The following is a 22,088-nucleotide window of genomic DNA, read 5'->3' on the forward strand; positions in this document are numbered from 1 at the left end:
CTCTCATGATTCATCTCAAAATTATAAAATCCTTATGTAGAGAACATAAAATTTACTCCTCTAAAATATTGCTTCCACAGGACTTGGAAACTATGGTTTGGTTTTCGATTCCTGTTGAAGAAAATGGTCCTAATAAATGATTACAACTCAAGAATTGCATATAAAATAATTTCCTTCAACAGTTTCCTTCAAGGAAACTTATATTAAAGGTGTTTCTGAATATATGGCAAAGATTTTTAAGAAATTTCAACTCATCATCACCTTCAAGCCCATCAATCAAATCTGAATTCTCTTATCTTATCAAAAGACAAACTGTCACCATTGCTATCTTGTGCTTAGCAAGTTCTGTTTGTTCTTGTAGCTTGTCTTATTTTGTTTAAATGGAAAGATAGGGAAAAAATAAAATAAATAAATATAATAAAATAACAGCCACCGAATCCAATGAGATAATACCAACCTTTTGTATAACTGTACTGTTAATACGAAAATACGAAGTCGGCACTTGAAAAAATATGAAAACTTGACAAAGAATTCTACCTCCTTACCACAGCCACCACTCAACACTGTAGTCAACCTCTCGTCGGCAGTTTTAAAGCCTGAAGCACTCACCAACAAACTCCCACTCAAAAACCTTATAACTCTAGACCCCCCCCCGATTATATGGACTCCCAAAAATATATAAACAAAATGTGCCATTGCATCCCATAGTGGATGGCATTGATTCCCCAACATATAAATTAGCCAGACATTTAGCCAAAACGCTTACACACTACACTGGCAACACACCATCACACATAAAAAAACTCAGCCCACTTTAAAGCCAGTATAGAAAACCTCGCACTCCAACACACTGACATAATGGTCAGTTTTGACGTCTCCTCCCTATTCACTAATGTCCCACTCAAAGAAACCCTAGAGCTCATCCAAGCCAAGTTTCCTCCCGATATCTCAGCTCTATTTCAGTTCACAATGAACTCAGGCTATTTTGTTTGGCAAGGAAAGTTCTACAAACAGATAGAGGGGACAGCCATGGGTTCACCGCTTTCCCCACCCTTGGCCAATTTCTTTATGGAGACATTTGAAGAGAAAGCCTTAAACTCTGCCCCACAAAAACCCACTATTTGGCTTCGTTATGTGGATGATGTGTTTGCTATTTGGCCACATGGCTCAGACACACTCCACTCCTTCCTAACACACTTAAACAACCAACACCCCAGAGTCCAGTTCACCTTAGAAATAGAGGAAAACAACACCCTCCCCTTCCTAGACACTTTAATCACCCGCCAGCTTGATGGATCTTTGGTTTTCTCTGTTCACAGAAAACCCACCCATACTGGCAGATACATTCACTAGCAGTTCCCCCCCCCCCCCCTCACAATAATATGGGGTTATAAAAACACTATATAACAGGGAAAATTAATCTGCTCAGATGACAAGGCCCTAACTACTGAACTAAACCACATCTTCAACACTTTCTTAGCCAATGGCTATAACCCCAAAAAAATCCAAAAAATACTAAAACCAGTAAACCACAACCCCCCCTCCACAATAAAGATTACACCAATTCTATCACCATCCCCTACATCCAGGGCACCTCTGAGAAAATAACCAATATCCTCAAAAAATATGACCTTACTTCCTGTTACAGACCATATAAAAAGTTGGCATCCCTTATCCGCTCTACCAAAGACCAACCACTTCCCCTAGACCTACCTGGTGTATACCAGGTCCCTTGCAGCTGCAAATTGTCCTACTTTGGCCAAACAGGCAGAACAACAAATATCAGGATCTCAGAACGCCAAGACTACATCCGGTTCCACCAGTACAGCCGCTCTGGGCTGGCAGACCATGCCTTAGATACCCACCATAAAATTCGTTGGAAGAAAACAAAAATAATTCATCGCAGCAAGTTTAAATACGAAAGATTATTCAAAGAATCTTCAGCAGCTCTAAAAAACATTCCTAACCTCAACAAATTTGGGTGCATGAAACTACCCCAAATTTGGGAGACTTACATTATGAGAACTTCAGCCCAACTGCCAAGATTACCAAATTAGCCCGCCAGAGGGCACCATTAGGACTTTAGGAACAATATTAGTTTCTTGCTTTCTTCCTCATTTGCTTTGTGTTAGTGCCTGCGTGCACATACCATATCTTTATGTTCCTGAAGATGGCAATGTGACTTTGCCGAAATATAGAAGTTATTCATTAAAGTTACCTTTAATTAATATACTTTATATGCGTTGTTAATTCCGTAAACTAATCACCAGTTATGTACTGTTAAATTTGAATGCTTATTCCAAAAAAAGTGCTGAAGCTTTACTCCATCAGCCTAAATCTTAATGACTATCTTTCTGTTCTTATTTTGGGAAATTGTTATTCTCATTTGTATTAATAACTTAAAAAAAATTAAAAAAAAAACACACACATCTCAATAATGTTTATCCTGGATACTTATGTGGCTCTCTGTTTAGAGGATTCTGTTGTAATACATTCATTTTCTATTCTTTTGCATTCAAATTGCTGTCATTATTCTTCAGCTGACACCAATGAACTAAAACAAAATATTTGTGATTAGTGAATATTATGTGTTTTCTTTAAATAAACTATATACCTTTTGGATTTAAATTATGAGCATATCTAAAAATGGAGGGTTTCCATTTCAGTTGTGAAGTCTTTCGTTATTGGCAAAACTGAGAAACTTTTGTAGGTTTTTTTTTCATTCCCTATATGCCAGATGATAGATATGTTTTCTATGTGTCAGAGCTAGAAATTTGCTTTTATAGTTGAAATGTATCTTTTGTCTCATTTTCTCCAAGAATTGACTAAAGGAGAAAAGACTGGAAAGTCCATGGATGAATCCTCCATTTTTTGTAAATGAAGCCAATTGCAGTTTGCAATGAAATAAAATTACAACAAAATGAAACAATCATACTTATCAGTGCAAAAAACATAATACCTGTCTCACTTTTTTGCCCCATTGTAATTCACTTATAAAACATATTAGTACAAAAGAGTTGACTAGATCCTGTTGATTTGTATTGAATTCAGGTGTTAATTCAGTGATATGTCTTATTGCAGTCTGTGTGTGTTGCATAGATTAGTGAAGTACTGAAGAAATGGATCATTCTGTTGAATATAATTAAGGAACAAACTAGTGCATGTTTTCTTGCTATAGATCCACATTCCAAAGTGCTTTTATGAAACTTAGAATATACTAACAGATACCTCAGATTTGTGCCAATTTTAAAAATATTGCAACTGTTCTCTGCTCACTCAAGAATAATCATGATCTACTTCCATACTTTATTATGTACAGGGTGTCTTGCATTTATTACATTACTTATTATTATTTTTTTATTTTTCAGCTAATAGACTTACAATCTTAAATCCTATTACAAGTGGAGAAGTTGGGTCTTGCCAATTACACACTCTTGCCATAAATACTGGTGCAACTTCTGTACAGCCCCATGCTGTCCACAGAATTGCATGAGTTCAGTTCCATTAGGTGCTGTGCACAGGCAACATTCATGTATTTAGAGAGAGAGAGAGAGAGAGAGTTGTTTAGCTATATGGGTTAACATGCAATGGGGAGATTATGAGAACCATGGAGCTCTAATACACTTCACAAGGTTGGAATCTAGCCACCTGTTATTTTCAAGATGCTAAAAACACTTGAGATGAGTAGGATGTTTGTGTATCAGACTATTAACTGCTATAATAATACAGAAAACATATCTGACTGCCAAAGAACAGTTTGACCACGCTGCATTAGGATGCAACAGCTAGTGAGGGCTGTTAAGGCATGCCTCTGCCATAATTCTGTGAGAATGCAGAAAGTGATGTTGTGAGAGATGAACGTTTTGCAGAGAATGATGTCACATGTAGACCTGGTGATGAGAGCCTATCATTATTCTACTGAAAACTTCCTAACACCTCAACTTATGTGTCAGAGGGTGATAAAATCAAAGGCACTTCTCTGGCAGCATGAAAACAACAGATACAGAGATATCCACTTCAAAGATGAGAAGATTTTCACCATTGAAAATGAACAACATCTTGTTTCATGGTAAGCCGCAGACCTTCCAAAAAGACTCAGCCCTGCACACAAGGCAAGAACATACAACAGTGATTGGTGGTGAATGTGCCTGACCACATATTCATATTCACCATCTTATTAGCTGAAGTGGAAGTCCCAATCCAAATCCATTGGACTTCAAATTGTAGTTGGAGCTTGAGAGAGTAGCCTGCAAGAAATAGCATTCCAGAATTGCCAGCCTGAAGGTGGATTTTGAGTGAGCAGTTGCAGCATTTCCATTGGATGTGGTCTCACAGACTTTGGGCATGCATGTAGGCAAAATAGGGACGTTTCAAACTTTAAGTGCTGCTATATGTAGCACGGAACGTTATACACGTGGTTTGTATGTGCTGAAAGCTGTAAGTGATTTACTGATAAATTAAGATTTATATGTTGTTCATGTTGTAATAGTATTTATGGCTAGACTAGGTATGTTATCCTGAAGGTTATAGGATAAGATGGAATTGAAAATAAGTAAAGTTACCTATAAATCTAAAATTAGATCAGGAAAAACTCAAGGAATCTGTAGGAGGCAGTGATAAGCATTTCTAATTTAAACTACTTAATAAAAAACAGTAGAACTTAGTTACTTATCTTGAGCCACTAAAGTTACAATAATGCTTGCCTGTTCTCTGTACATTATGTACACAAAAGTGGGCTATTGGTTAGTGCAATATATCCATTTTATCAATGAAGAACTGATGAAACTAGTTGGTATTATCTGAACATAATTTACTCATAATTTAATTTAGCCAATATATTTCTCCCAATACTAACAAAAGGTTTATAACCTTATGTTCAGAAACCCTGTTTTCAGACCTCCATGGAGTCAAAAGATTCATCACAGGAGGTACCATGCTTTAAACTCATTCATTGTATCCACATTCACCACAATGTCAGGCAATACATTCTACTCTGCAAGCAAAGTACCTATTCCTATTGCCTCTGCTCATCCAGTCTCAAAAGATATCACCTTATTTTATTCCATTCTATGAAAAATTTCTTCTGCACTAATCCAGTTACAACCCTTTACCAATTGAAATATCTTAATCATATCCCCTCTCTTCCTCCTATTTACAAGGCTTTGCAAATCACATTCCCTTAATCTATCTTCATATCCCACATACCAGTGACTGGTTACTACCTTAGTCTTCTCTGGACTCTTTCCAGTATATCCTCATCACCACCATGAAAACCAGGGGACCAAATCTGTGCAATAAATCCATATCAGGCCTGGTAAAGACCTTATACAGTGGAACCAGAATAACTTTATTTCTACACATTAAAGTCCTCTACATCATTGCCATAATCAAATGTCATGACTTCACAAATTTTGCAGTGCGACAACCTGAACTTCAGATTCTTGTCGACCACCACTCTAAGGTTACTTAAACCCATCCCAGTATCATTAATATACAAATTAAGCATGGTCCCAAACACAGGCCACTGTGGCACAACAGTTACTTTCCTTTTCTGGGATACTTCCCCCCCCCCCCCAACAACTTACTGATACATATCTGAAAGCCAGTTGCCTATTAAACTCTCTTATCTACCATCTAATCTCATCTGTTCCAGTTTACTTACCAACTTGTGGTGTGGCAATCCATGAAAATCCTTTACAAAATCTTAGTATACCATTGTAAATGGAACTTTTTGATAAGCAGTCTCGATAAGCAGGACAGAGGTATAGAGGTCTCATAACAGGTAATGAGATTCATCCAACTCCCAAATACAGCCTTATAACATCCATGCTCATGATGGGATTCATACCAACCCACTGTTTGTTGAAGAGCAGGTATACTATCAAGCATGATGTGAGATAACCCACATACAAATTGAAAACAACTTATTTTAGTTATCTATAACTGTCATATTCTTTCTCTTTAGAACTGCATTTATGGAAAAGAAGAAATATACCTAATTTTTCATATGATGTGCAAAACACACATTTAGAAATTCTTTAGTATGCTCATTGGATTTTCATTATTCTCAGATCTGGATACTGTGATAATTTTTCTACAAAGTGAAAAATTGCCTTGCAATCATTTTATCGAGTTTGGGGTTTAAAAATTGTATTAACTGCTTTAACATACAATTTTGTAAATTGCTTCGGCATTTGCTAATACTATTCTTCAAATCAGAGAGAGAATTAATTATTAGTGAAAGTCAAAATTGGAACTAATTATAAAAGATGCTGAAAATCATTGCCAACTTTTACTTTTTATTAGCATTAACATATTGTTATGCTTTTATTTTTACAGAGCTTACCATTTTTAGAATATGAACTTCATGGACAACTTGTTAACAAGTTGAAAGTAAGTAATAAAAATAGGTTTGGTATGTTAAGTATTATAACTTTTTAATTGAGAATTAATTCTGCTATTATTTATTACTACCATAGACCTCCATGGAGTTGGGGACTCATTGAGGAAAGCCACATAAACATCCACACCAAACTGTCATACCTTTTCTTGAATTCATTCATACTGTCTCCAAAGGCAATCCATTCCAATCGCACACACCATCCTATGAGAGAAAAATCAAGCTCTCATTGCCTTCTTCACTGCATTCATTTTCGACTTCCATAGATAACCTTTCATCCTCTCCCCACTCTCCATAAAATTAATAATTCCACCCAGCTCCTTCAGAAGTTTGTACTTCTGAAAGAGTTGGGCGGAATTATCTGTAGTCCACAAATTCCCAATCTCTCCTCATAATCTACTTGCTGTAGTTCCTGATATCATCTTTAATACTCTCCTTTTCTCTCTAGTGACAGTACCTGCATCACCTTGGAAAGGTGACTGTGGAAAGCTTTGAAATGAGAAAGCCTTGTAAATATGAAATCCTTGTAATGAAATAAAATGATTTCTTTTTACCTCTGATTTATATTTGCAATCTTTGATATATGGTTCCTGAATCTTTAGCATGATCACTTTCTTCTAGCAATCCACAAATATAAAACACTACTAGATATCTCATTCTCGTAATGAGGCTTATACGTTGATTATACATGATTATTCATTAACTTAAGGAATTCACAACGTACACTAGAATATAAATTAAACTTTAATATATATTTTCAATATTTCGGCAACATCACATTACCATCTTCAAAGGAACTTAAAATAAAGACACATGCATGCAGGCACTACACACAGTAAATGAGGAATGATGCGAGGAAGCTATTATTTCTCCTAAAAGTCCTGGTGGTGCCCCTAGCGGGCTATATACTGCTATGCATTAAGGGAGGGGCCACTACCGGTATGGGTAGTGGCCCCTCCCTTAATGCATAGCAGTATACATGTCCGCAAGGAGATGTGCTTTGCATTATGGGAGATACTGAGACAAGGAGTGATGAGAGCTTGGTCCACCTTTGCTGCTAGTTATCTAGTGTTGTACCACCTTACCTCAGTCCTGAAGATATTTTCAGGTGCAAACTTTGTTTGATTACTTAGATAAAGGATTAAACTAAATTTATTATATTCTACCCAAGTGCAAAATAAACTTCCAACATAACGATCTCAGAATAATTCTGTTAACATATTCCTGTATGCTAATAATGACATTTTTCTTTCCTAATATCCTTTGCATTCAATACAATACTGCCCTTGATGCCACCTGTTCTAAAGTAATTTCTTTGTTATTCCATATAAATTTATTCAGTTGACTTCCTACCATACCAGCTTCACTAATTCTGTAGTCTATTTTCATATTTAATTTGCCATTTTTACTAAAAATTGTACCTAAAGAGCCGAAATGATTTACTTTTTCTATAGGTTCTCCATTCAAGATAAAATTGATGTTTTCGGTGTTTCTGCCTCTTTTCATTCTTTGTCTTTTTATTGCTAATTTTCATACCAAATTTATTACAACAGTTATTCAATTTATTCAGGGAGTCTTGCAGACTTGTACCGGATTTATTTCGATGTCATATTGCATGATTTTTGCTGGTTGTATCCATAACTTGAGTGGCATACCTTTCGTTGATATTATGTATTCGTTTTAGACAAATTATAGAAACTACAACTGTGTTAGAAATAATTACTTTAATTTCCTGACATTTCAACTTTAATATATTTAGATGATCATCTGGAGTATAAACATATATATATACAGAGGCAAGCTATATTACTTCTCAAACAGTATGCGAAAGAGACAATGATTTGATCAACCATCATTCTGCTGGCCTGACCTCTAGTGCAAAAAAAAACTACATCAAAGCTATATTCTATTTATCATATTATCAGAGAACAAATTCATATAGATAGTTTTATTACAACAAAAGTGGTGTCCTTATTTAACATGAGAGTTTTTATATTAGAGTTAAGGGGGGGGCGTGGAACCCCTCTTTCAAGTCATCGGAATTCGAGGAGAACCGGCCTACCAGTCTGAAACTCAGAGAGTTGGGCGCCACAGGTTCTGGGGGGGGGGACCACCGTTCGAGTCATCAGAATTCAAGGAGAACCGGCCTACCAGTCCGGAACTCGGGGGGAGGGGGGGTGCAGAGCCCCTAGTATATATAAGGTTATCAAGTGGAGTTGATGACCTTAATATGAAGGTCAAAACATCGGGAAATTAAAGGAATCATTTCTAACATGGTTCTAGTTTCTATAATTTGTCTAAAATGAATGCTGATCACCATGTAACACTAAAGAAAGGATTGATATTATGTAGCATATTCAAAATGCAATTTAAATTCTTTAAAATTAACTTTCTTAAATCATAATATTTATTATTATTATTATATGGGCATCACCATGGAGTCTGAGGACTCATCACGGGAGACCCAATCTATCCACACAATCTCTCATACCTCTCCTTGAACCCATTAAGAGAAAAAGCACTCATAACGGACTGCATCAACCCATTCCACTCATTCACTACTCTCCAAGCAAAATATCTAGTCCTCATACCCCCCCCCCCCCCACTGACCACACCTTAATTCAACTTCCAGGGATGACCCCCTTGTTCTGGTCCCTCTAGCCAAGTGCTGAAACATTTTCCCCTGCATCTATCCTATAAAATCCTTTAAGCAGCTTAAATATTTCTATCATATCCTTTCTTTTTCTCCTGTCAACTAACTTCTGAAATCCACACACTTTAATCTATCCTCATAGGGAACATTCCACAGGCCATTCACCATCTTAGTCACTCACCTCCGAATCATCTCTATTGTTTCATCATCCCCAAGAAACACAGAGGACCATACTTTAGCACAGTAATCCAAATGTGGGCATATCAAGGCCTTATAAAGAGGAATAATAACTTCCTTATCTCTACTTGTTAATATGTTCTTCACTAGCCTTATGAGCCACCTTAGCAATATGTCCTCTAAACTTTAACTCTCTGTCCATCACCACCCCTAAAATCTCTAGCGTCATCTATTTCCTGGAGTACAGTGCCATCAATGTGATACACAGCTTGTAATCTATTTATCTCAAAAATGCATAATTTAACATTTCTCAACATTTAGCTGACACCCAATAAATTTTCCTATGCTGACAACCTGTTTAAATCTTCCTTCAAGCTCTGCACATTGCCTTGATTAACTGTTCCTCTACCTAATTTTGCATCATCAGCAAACAACTAAGTATTTCCTTTCAGGTTATTTGCTATATTATTTATGTACAAATTAAACAGGAATGGTCCCAGCACTGAACCTTGTGGCACACCACAAGGTTCACCTGTTTTTGTCTTGATTCTGCTCCCTCTATATACCACTTTTTGATATCTGTCCAGCAGCCACACTCTTATCCACTTAACCATTGCCATATTCATCCCCATTTGTTCTAATTCATGTGACAGTGTTCCATTTGGTATTCAGTCAAATGCCTTTGAAAAATCCAGCAAAAATCATCATGTACCCATTTCTTTTATCTAAAGGAGAAATGGGTATATCAGCTGTTACTCTATTATAAAAAGGTAGTAAATAACTAAAGCATGATCGACCCTCATACAGTATCATATTTTTATCTACTCATTCTTGAATTCTCTTTTTTACCAATTTTTCTAATACTTTTACTACGATGCCTGAGATACTGATTGGTCTGTAATTTGCTACTGTAGTCTTAGAACCTCCCTTATGCAAAGGAATAATTTTTCCCTCTTTCCACTCCCTTGGAACTCAACCAGAGCTGAGACTTAAATTAAACAGCTTAGTCAAAGGCATTGTCAGTTCTCTTGCACATTCTTGCGAAACCCTAACTGATACCCCATCTAATACCACAGCTGTATTTACGTTGAAATTCTGCAAAATTGTAGGAACCTCCAATTCTTCCAGTAAATTTGTAAATTTGGCCACCTCTGTTCCTACATTAGTGTCTGTCTCATAGGTTAAAGTAATAACCTCACTAGGAAGTATATGCTTGCAAAGTGGTCACTCAGTAACTCAACTATTTTATCTGTTTCTGTCTCTTCATGACTATCATCACTCATTAAGGTTAATCTTCCATAGTCATTCTTCCTCTTGCTTGCCACATAACAAAAGAATGCTTTAGGATTTCATTTGGTCTGCTTGGCTAAATTCTTCTCATAATCTGATTTTGTCTTCCTCGCCATGCTGGTCACCTTTCTTGCCTGAGCCTTGTACTGTTCATGAGTTTGCTGGTCACCTTTCTCTTTATATTACCTCCACAGCATTTTGTTCTTCTGCAGCTTATGCTTAATGATATTACTCATCCATCTAACTCCTTCCCAATTAACCCTCTTTACCCTACGTATACAATTTATTATTATTTTTTTTTTTTTATTTGACATCTCCAAGGAGTCCAGAGATTTTCGAGGGAGGGCACCTACTCTACAATTCTGTCTCCACCACTCAATCCACCAACTGACTGCAACTACACCAATGCTATCTGCTGCCAACCTCCACTATTTCCACAGACAATCACAAACATCCATGCCCACGGCGGGATTCGAATCCACAGCCCTTTGGCTGGAGAGCAGATACGCTAACCACTCGGCCAGCCAGGCTGGCCGAGTGGTTAGCATATTCATATTTAATACTGCTTCCTCTAGATCAGAGCTTCTTAAACTGTGGGTCATGACCCCATTTGGGATCGCATAACCGAATATGGGGATCACAAAAAATTTGGCAACAGTAAAAGTTTTTTGAATGCTCAACATTGTTTTAAATTTGTTTTCAAAATTGTTTTAAAATAAATTTCTTTATGATTTATTATCAGTAAATGTTTGATTTGTATACCTATTTTATATACCTATATGCCCGGGGGTGACGTAAAAATTTATTGGGCAAAAAGAGGTCGCGAGTGGAAGTTTAAGAAGTTTAAGTTGAAGTTGCGAAGTTTAAGAAGCTCTGCTCTAGATGACCTTTAACTATATCCCATGCACTACTAACCTCCTTACCCTGCAGTGTTTATGCCATGGTATAGATTTAAGTTTTTTCTTAAGCATGTCATAATCACCTGCCTTTTAGTTCCACAAATACCCCTCTTGATAGAATATTCCTCATGTTTTAAAATCTCACAAGTCAAGGCTGCATGGTCATTTTCACTAATTGGAGGCAATGTTGTCATCTTGTTTATGGATAGCTCTTCTGATCCTATGACTAGGTCCAGTACTCTCCCATCCCTAGTTCCTTCCATCACATGCTGTCTTAAGTAATTATCCTTCAGCAGGTGTATAAATTCTATTTCTTTTCTGCCATGTAATCTTTCTTTCTTCCAGTCTATATCTCCATAGTTGAAGTTCCCCCATAATAGTCACTCGACCTGTACTCATTGTACTAATTTGGTGATACATGTCTTCCAGAGTATCTGTGGAACTCCCTGGCCTATAGCAACAACCAACTGTTTATTTTGTCTTATTGATCTTAATCTCACAACAGATTGCTTCAAATGAACAGCCATCCTCCCACCTGTCTGCTGTTCTTTTTGGTTGCAATTTATCTGTTGTACTCAGTGTGGTATTCGAGTCACCATGTCAGCAAAATCGATATGAAACTTAATGATAGCATGAGAATTATCATGAGTTGCATAGGCTACCAACACTCTTTAACATCATACCACCAGACATCAGGAGGAAAGCTGCTGCTAATAGAGAGTGGATAAAATGTATGGGAAATAACAACTTACCCATCCATGAGGACCTCCAAAATTTACCACCTATTCGCCTAAAGTCCCACAACCCAATCTAGAAAACTCAGCAACCAGATACAAATTCTCCTAAAACTGAATGGAAGAATTGCTGGCTTACTTCGACAATAAAAAATGGACACCTCATTACAGACCCACAACAGAGGTCCCTGGCTTTGACCTGCCCAGACAACAATGGAGCACACTCAACTGCCTGAGGACAGGCCATGCCAGCTGTGCTACGATAATGTACAAGTGGGGCTTGTGTCAATCCCCAACATGTGACCGTGGTGCTGATCAACAGACCTTCAATCATATTATCCAGGACTGCCCACTGCAGAGCTTTAAGGACACATTGATGGACCTGTTCCAACCCCGAGACAATCTGAACTTAAATTTGTGATTTATAGTATCTAATTTTAGTATGTATGTTAATTTCTTCTGTTTTTATCTCTCTATTTGCACAAATCCAATCCATACAAAATGTATGTATCTGCTATCATCAAAAGTCCTCTTACCTCCATCCTATCTTCTCTATCTTCCTGGAAAATACTAAACCTGTCACATTCAATCCCTGTAACTACATCATCTGCCATTAGCCAAGTCTCACTAATGTCTGTAACTTTTAGTGAGGTTGCACTAACCAATGCCAAAAACTCCTCCATCTTGTTCCTGATACATCTGTCACTACTATATAGAAACAGCAACATCCTTTTATCCCCCCACCGACCTTTACTTTCTGAATTGACTACCCTATTCAATATTTTTGCTTGAGAGACTAGATTTCTCACTTGGTCATTTTCACACTCACTTGTGTGAAAATGACCAAGTTCATTGAGAATGCTGACCAAGACATCAGCATTCTCAATGAACCAAGCTCTCTCTCCAGACATCTAACACCAAAACCATTCAGGTGCAGTCCATCCACATTGTATAAATCCTTCTTTCTGTCAAATAGAAACTATAGATTCATAAATTCTACATCATTCCTTTTGCAATCTACATCATTCTTTTTTTCAATAATGAATCATCATAAATAACGATAATCAAAATTTACCATAATCAAAATAATAATCATAATGTTTATGTAATCCTTGTTGAGATCTAAAAATGAAACATTTGTAGTAAAGGTGTAAGCAAATCTCATTCCATTGATCCACTTTTAAGTGGAAACTATTACATTTTAGTTGCAATCAGGCTAATTTTTATTGTGCTACTACATGTCTTCTTATAGGTAAAAGGAATGAATGGATTATTTAACCTTCAAGTTCAAGTATCTGTTGGTGAAAAAATGCTGATAGCTTTGGCAGTAAGTCATTCATCTGGTTTATCTTACAAAAGTGAAAGTAGGAAAAAAAAAATCCTTATTTTTCGTATATTTCAATGTTTGGTTTTGAAATTAATAGTTTCATTGTATACAGGTGTTGAAACTTAATATCTGATAAACGAAACAAAATACTAATATTTTTGTGCACTTAAAATGTATGCAGTAACAAGAAATAATATTAAAAAAATTACAATTCTGATCTGTCATTGAAGTAACCACTTAAATATACAAAACCAAGTTTTGTATATTTAAGTGACCTACATCATGCCATGTAATTCTTGTAGAGAGGCTTATATGCTGGTTAAACATGATAACTAATAATTAAGGAATTGACAGCATACACTAGAAATATAAATTAAATAAACTTTAATATATACTTTCTGATATTTCGGCAAACATCACGTTGCCATCTTCTTGGGAACTTAATACAAAGACAAGTGCACGTAAGTACTACATAACAACAAATGAGAACCGAAGCTAGGAAGCTACCATTTTCCTAAAGTCCTGATGGTACCCCCCCCCTGGTAGTTCTTGGCCTTTGGGCTGAAGTCCTTCTGATAAATGTTTCCCAAATTTGGGGCAGTCTCATGCATCCAAATTTTTTGAAGTATGGCATGTTCCTAAGGGCTGAGGCTGATTCCATGAATAGTCTTTCATATTTGAACTTACTGTGGTGTATTACTGTGGCTTTCTTCCATCTTATTCTGTGGTTAGTATCCAGAGCGTGTTCTGCAAGCCCAGAGTGGCTGTACTGGTGAAATCGGATGTAATCCTTGTGTTCTGAGATTCTGATATTTGCTGTCCTGCCTGTTTGGCCAAAGTAGGACAATTTACAGCTGCAAGGGACCTGGTATACACCAGGTAGGTCTATGGGAAGTGGTTGGTCTTTAGTGGAGTGGATAAGGGATGCCAATTTTCTATATGGTCTGTAGCAAGCGGTCAAGTCATGTTTTTTTAAGATTTTGTTGATTTTTTCCGAGGTACCTCGGATGTAGTGAATGGTGATGGATTTAGAGTAATCTTTTTTGTGAAGGGGGGGGGTTGTGGATAACTGGTTTAAGTATTTTTTGGATTCTTTTTTTTTTTTGGGGGGGGGAGCCATTGGCTGAGAAAGTGTCGCGGATGTGATTTAGTTCAGTGATTAGGGCTTGATCATTTGAACAGATTATTTTTGCCCTGTTGAATAGTGTCTTAATAACTCCATATTGTTGTGAGGGGGGGTGATGGGATTGTTGGTGAATGTATCTGCCTGTATGGGTGGGTTTTCTATAAACTGAGAAAACCAAGGTTCCATCAGGTTGGCGGGTGACTAGTGTGTCTAGGAAGGGGAGGTTATTGTTTTTCTCTTTTTCCAGGGTGAACTTGATTCTAGGGTTTGCCAAAATATCGGAAAGTATATATTAAAGTTTATTTAATTTATATTTCTAGTGTACGCTGTCAATTCCTTAATTATTAGTTATCATCGTGCCATGTAGTGAATCACTTGACCTGAATGGTATACAGCAATTGATAACATACAGTATGGTATATCTTATCAATTGCATTTTCACTGCTATTGTGCTTATCTAGTTGGAGGTAAATAGAACTAGATGTGTTCATTATGTAATTTACATTCCTGTTACGGTATTGTATTTTAAATATTATCACTGAGATTTTATTACTTACTGTTTTTTTATGTGGTTCCTACCTATGAAAGGCTGTTAGTAAACCTATACATTTATACCATGTGTGAACTAAGGATTTTTTTTCCATTTTTGTCAATTTTATATATATATATTCTTTTTCTAATTTCTTATTTATTTTTACATAGTCTGGAAACTCTGCTGTAGAGACCAAACATAGAACTTTTTCAAGCCATTTCAGGCCTCCAATAAGTGGGGCAGTGGTCTCATACCAGGCAATAAAATTCATCACCTACCTGAAGACAATCACAAAGATCCACACATGCCTACTCTGCAACCAACAGGCATGAGCCTGTTGGTTGGAGAGTAGGCATGCTACCACTTGGCCAACTAGGCCAGCAAAAGTCCTAAGCTCTCACAAAGAATGAGAATGCGCAAAAGAATTAGCATAGCCTCTGACCAGGCTATATAAGTCTCATCTTTGGTAAAGTCTGAAGAGAGGGGAAGGAAGACAAAATAATTTTAGTGCCTCAGGTGTAGTTTTATATAAAAGTATTGGAAAAATTGATCAAAGACAGAATTCAGGAATGGGTGGATAAGAATATGATACTCTGTGAAGAGTAGTAGAATGGCTTTATGATGGGTGGCTCATGCCTTAGAAATTTACTTTTTATAATAGAGTAAAACCGAAGTCACACCTCCCAGTTGGTGACTGACCCCTCGGAAATGCTGGTATACTTCCAGTAGGCTAATGTGGCTGGCAAAATATGTTAGAGGCCAGTCACCAGATATGTGGATTTATTGCTAATTACGAAAGGAAATCACTACCCAGCAAGCAATTAATATCATTAATAACTTTGGGACAACATGCCTTCGAACATTACTAGGATATACATAGGCAAGATCAATTCCCAATACTGTTGTTCTTGAGGAAAGCCAGCAAAGACCCCCTAACAATTCAAAAAATAAAATCAGCTGAGATTTTATAGTTGGGACCAAGGAAGACCAAGGCAATATAAGCAAACTTATTTTTGAAGATGAGTCTCTCATGAACCATGAAATCATGGTATTTATCAACTGGCACAAAACAGAGCAACCTGGTTCCCTTTCATCTAATAGATTTTAACTGAATGAGTTGTTTGCTATATGAATATTTCTGTATATAATTCCTTATTCATGCATGAATAAATGATGATGATGATAATAGAGTGATGGCAGATAAAGGCAATGAGTATTTGATCATACTGCTGGATTTTGCAAAGGCATTTGGTAGGATACCACATGGAACTCTGTTATGCAAATTGGAACAAATGGAAACAAATATGAAACTGATGATATGGATATGAGTGAGGCTGATGGACAGATACCGAAGTGTAGTATATAGAGGAACAGAATCCAGCTGAAAGCAGATAACCAAGGCTCTCTGCTTGGACCACTGCTATTTAATTTGTACATAAATGATATAGAAAATGATCTGAATGGAAATATTGAGTTGTTTGCTGCTGATGCAAATTTGGTAGCATAACAGTTAAAGTAGTGCAAGATGATCTCAATAGGCTGACAGTATAGGCAAAAGATAATTAGTGCCAGTTTAATATGGAAAAGTGTAAAGTTTTGCATTTTGGGATAAAAAGATGCAATCTGTGTGTGTGTACCTTCCCTCCATGTGATACATCCGTTCATGGGTGGAGGAGACCCCCACATTGATGGTATATAGCTCTTTTCATTTTTTCTGTTTGTTTATAATTTTCTTCCAGTATTTTCACTCTACTTCTACTGAGTCTTTTTTACTATCCTGTCTTCCCACCAGCACTGGGATCTAACACCTTGCTACAGGGTTTGCCATGCAGTGCGACTTGGGGTATTCAGAAATGAGTATCCTTTTAGTCAGGTACTACTTTAGCCTCTACTTCAGCAAGGTGGGCATCCCTGGATGACTTGGCCAGGATTGATTAGCTAGTTGGTTTGCCTGTAAGGAGTCAAGCATGTTACAGTAAGTCTCCTTCCCCATGATCTGGGGATAGGGCCATGGCTTCCTATAGTGCTCATATAGCATTCAAGGTAGTCCTGGAGTTCCACTCCACATGCAATCATTTCTTGCCAATGAGTGCACATCGATTTGTGGCTCCATGGTGGACAGGAAGCTCTGGTGTTGAATCCAACTTCTCCTGAGAATAAACCTTCTTTATTCCTCTTGTTTATCAGCCCCCCCCCCCCTCAACAAGCCCAACAAGTACAGAAACCATAGAATCACCAACACAAAAGCAAAGCAAAAACAAAAAACATCAGAAACTGCAATAAACACACCACTATTCCTAATCATACACTCAAAATGAATGTCCAGTTAGAAAATTGTCACCCTTCTTCATCCAGAAGGGTTTTGAAAGGGTTAGCAGGATCTCCAAAAACTATAAACAAGCTGCATTCAGTTTCTTTATAGTTTTATACATCTGCTAAACCAGTTAATAAATAACATTATTGAAGCAGATACAATATCTGCTTCAATCAGAAAAATTACTCCATGCAACATCTATCAGCAGAATACCAATTACAGTTATCAGTGGTGCACCAGAGGGGGGGGGGGGGCAAGGACCCCTGGCCCTCCAAAGAAAAAGGAAAACAAAACTAGAAAATTTTCCAAAAAATCTTTTCCTAATTAATAAAATTCATTTTTTTTAAATTTATGTTCTGGCGTGTCTGCTATTCTATACCACTTATGAATTAGTGATCATTGCAGAGATTCTCAGTCATAGGTTGTATGCGATGTGTAGTCCCAAACCAGCAGCATCTGTCTTGCTGGCCTGAGTGGCCTAGTGTTTAGCATATTCTCCAGCCAAAAGGCTGTGGGTTCGAATCCCACTGTGGGCATGGATGTTTGTGATTGTCTGTAAAAAATACTAGTGGTGGGAGCGGTATATGGCATTGTTGCGGTTGCGTTTCATTGTAGTTGGTGGATTAAATGGTGGAGACAGAGAGTTGTAGAGTTGGTGTCCTTCCTCGATGAGTCTTTGGACTCCCTGGAAGTGTCACATAATAATAATAATATCTCAACTGTCCAGTATGGTTCTATATCCCAAACTCTTACAGTGGTTTGAATGTCAGAAATATGGTCATTCTCAAACTGCTTGTTGTGCCACTGCAATCTTTGCCTTGCCCATCTTTGTAGAGTACCCAGCATACTCCCAAGCATTCCAAAGGGGCAAAGAAGATCGAAATGTTAAAAACAGATGCATCACACATCAGGCAGTGAAGTGGCACTATACCATAACTAGGAACAACATCTGCTAAACCAGTTAATAAATAACATAAAATGGATTTAACCTGGTATATATTTTTATTAGCATAAAATTTTCATCCTAGTATTTTGTGAATTTGTGAAGAACTATTTCCCTATAGCAAGTATAATTTAAATCCATTTCTATTTAGATTTGGTTGATGTAGCAAGGTCTTTTAACTCTCTTTGTATAAATGTTCCGAGAGATTATTTCTTTTATGGAGAACCTTAATTTTCTTTCAAAGAACTTGGTGTCTAGTGGTGGTAGTGTGCTCTGCAAGTCCCTATTGCCTTGTCTCATGACACGTGGCTGCAGATCAGCCTGTTTGGCCAGAATACAATAATCCACACTGGCAAGGAATTTGATACTCTCCAGGGTGGGTTAAAGGCAGAAGTTTATCTTTACCTGAACCCAAAAAAGTGGATATCTTGTTGATAGAGCAGAAGGATACTTGAGAAAAATCAGGAGTTTAGTAGATACAGGTAGTCGTCGACTTATGACCATGTTAGGTTCCGGCCAACCGGTCATAAAGCAATCTGTATGCAAGTCGACGACTACCTGTATGGTGAATTTTCTTTCTGGTTCTTCCTTATCTTCATTTTTCTCTTCTTCCATCCTTTCTTCTTCAGCCATTCTTTCTTCTTCCAAAGCGATAAGTTCTTCATTCATAAGTTCTCCAGATTCTTGCTCTAGCAGCTCCTCAACATCTTCCACTTCAGTGTCTAAAGAAAGTCCATTTGCCAGTGTTACAATATTTTCCATAACCATTTCAAGTTCGTGTTCACTATCAAATTCATCATTAACAAAACGTTGGACACAGTTTTTCCATATTCCATTCATGCATTTCTCTGTCACAACTTCCCAAGCAGCCACAATATTTTTGATGCATTTATAAATATCACATTGTTTCCAAAACTCTTGCAAAGATAGTTCTGGGTCAGCGTCTGTTGCGGCTATAGCTTGGGCAAAAGTGGTTCGAAGATAGTGTGCCTTAAATGTGGCAATCGCCCCTTGGTCTATAGGCTGAATGAGTAGAGTTGTATTTGGCGGCAAATAAAAAAACTTTTACATCTAGATGGAGGTGGTCTAGTGAGGTGAATGGCCAGGTGCATTATCTAAGATTAATACAATTTTGAAAGGAATTTCTTTCTCGAAGCAACATTCACGAACTTGAGGTACAAAACAATTTTTGTACCTCAAGTTCGTACCTCAAATTCTATATGTGCCAGGATTCCTGGCACATATAGAATCACTTCTACTCCACCCTTCCCTTCCCCCCGGCATCACCTTCAATGCAGATACGTGGACGATATTCTGTGCATTGGAAATCCCACACACATCACCACCTTAAAAACATCCCTAAACAGCTACAGCAACAGGTTAAAATTCACCACAGAAACCGAACAGAACAAATCCATCAACTTCTTAAACTTGACATTAACCAGAACACACAACAAAATAGCCACGAAAATATACCACAAACCCTCACACATCGGAAACTACCTCCATTTTCACTCATACCATCCGTATTCTGTTAAAAAATCCGTCATCTTATCACAATTCATAAATGCTCACAAATTTTCAACCAATCAAAATAGTCTAAACGCTGAAATAAAAAAACTAACACAGATCTTCTTAAATCGTAACTATCCTACACAACTGATTAACTACGCAAACAAGACGGCAAAAAACCGCCAAAACAACCCAAGTACCAAAACGAACTTCCCTACACAAAAAATTATCAAACTACCATACACCCAAAACACATACAAAGCCTATAAATACATCTTCAAACATACTGACTACAAACTGGTATTCACCACAAGCCAAAAACTGGCTAACCTCCTAAAATCCACCAAACCTCACACACAAAAAGATATATTTGAACAGCACAATGTAGTCTATAAATTTCCCTGCCAAAAAGACTGTGACATCACCTACACAGTTCCACCATCAGGTCTTTATGGGCAAGACTACAAGAACACTTCCGTGACTGTAACATCCCTATTCCAGAACATTTAAACACTAAAAAACGCAACATTAAAAAGAAAAATCGTATACAAAGCACAGGAAAAACGGAAATAGCTGTTCATGCCCTTGAACAAAAACACACCCCGCAGATAGACAAGGCCATCATAATAGACAGACAAGACAATGAAACAATGCTCAGAATATCGGAAACAATAGCTATAAAGTGTGACGCGAACTCGATCAACGTACACAGGCCCTACATAATCTCCGAGGTTTGGAAGCTTCACAACATTAAATTGAGGTCACAATCCCGACCAATAGGAGACAACACAAACACCTCTGAAGCACCCACCCGACCTGACATAGCTTCCACTTTCCCAATATGTTCCGATGATGACCACGAATAGTCGAAACGGTCCACACCCCGTCAACCACCTTTCCCCTTCCCCCTCCTTATTTTAAAAAATTAACCCTTTCACTTTTTCCCCACCCTATATAAAAGTATATGTACTATATATTACGAAAAAAACCCGGGTTTTTTCTAACTTATTCTACCAAACTGCCCACCCCCCCTCCACACCACACACACACTCTGCAGTTCTCGACATCGCAGACAGAGGAAAAGCCACAACACCCAGAAAAAGGTATGTGCAATTTCTATTCCTTAAGCTACATATACTTTTTAGTACATCTACACTCATAATGCCCTAAGAACCCATGAGTAAATAGCCAATGACATTTAAACAGGGGCACTCCTAAACTGAAGCAGGCAATATAGCTGTATTATAATAGTTTATAATGAGGAGTAACATGGGAGTTTTCCCAGAAATAATATACATAAGTTCCTTATATGTTCTGCATCCTGAGATGTTCTTTATTGATTTCAGCCAGGTAATTCTAGATTTTCTGGGTCTTCTTTTTTCAGTTGGAAAAGTACTGATTAGGATGTTAGGAAGTCGGTTTGTGTCCATGCTTACAGTGTGGCCAAACCATCTCAGTTGTTTTTTTCTAACTTTTTCTATTATTGTCTTTTTATACAATAATTCTTGTCTGACTGTGCTGTTTGTTTTCTTTTCTATCCAACTTGTTCTGTTTATTTTTCTTAAGCATTTCATTTCAAATGCCAGCAGTTTTTTCTCCTCTCTTTTCTTAACTGTCTATGCTTCTGCTCCATAGATGACTGTTGGTATAATTATTGATTCATATAATTTGATTTTGGCTTGCTTAGATATCTTGTTTGTTTTCCAGATTTTTTGTAATTTTCCCATGGTGGTCCATCCTATCGTTATTCTGTGTTTGATTGTTTTGAGTTCACCTATTGTTTCTGTTAGTTTTGATCCAAGATATATGAAGTTGTCTACTTGTTTTATTTGTTCTCCATTTAAGGTGGCTGAGATGGTAGTTCTGTTCCTTCATATTTTCATCACTTTTGTCTTTTGTATATTTATTGTCATGTCATGTTTTACAGGTTTCGTTTAGCTTGTTTATCAACCTTTGTAGTTCATTTGGTGTTCTTGCAATAAGGACGAGATCATCCGCATATTTGATATTATTTATGTTAAAACCATTGACATTGATTCCAGGCTCATTGTCTATTGCCTTCTTTACAACTTCATCTAGATATATGTTGAATAGGCATGGGGACTTTCAAATGAAACAACAAAAACTGAAACCAGTATATTCAACAAAGACATGTGCAAACTACATGTACATGATAACGAG

General features: G+C 37.2%; 1 protein-coding gene across 3 annotated transcripts in view; it reads left to right on the plus strand.

The window, feature by feature from the left end:
- Positions 1 to 22,088, plus strand: part of LOC150092739 (C2 domain-containing protein 5) — a 615,319-nt gene that overhangs the window by 336,584 nt on the left and 256,647 nt on the right. For all 3 annotated transcript variants that reach the window (XM_090414825.1, XM_090414826.1, XM_090414824.1), the window contains exons 18-19: positions 6,340 to 6,393; positions 13,406 to 13,480. In XM_090414825.1, the coding sequence (XP_090270951.1) occupies positions 6,340 to 6,393; positions 13,406 to 13,480 (129 nt within the window). The remainder of the gene's footprint in view (positions 1 to 6,339; positions 6,394 to 13,405; positions 13,481 to 22,088) is intronic.

Source organism: Typopeltis vanoorti, chromosome 25 (genome assembly GCF_054136105.1).
Source record: "Typopeltis vanoorti isolate ZY-2024b chromosome 25, IOZ_Tvanoo_1.0, whole genome shotgun sequence".
In the NCBI taxonomy this organism is placed as follows: Eukaryota; Metazoa; Arthropoda; class Arachnida; order Uropygi; family Thelyphonidae; genus Typopeltis; species Typopeltis vanoorti.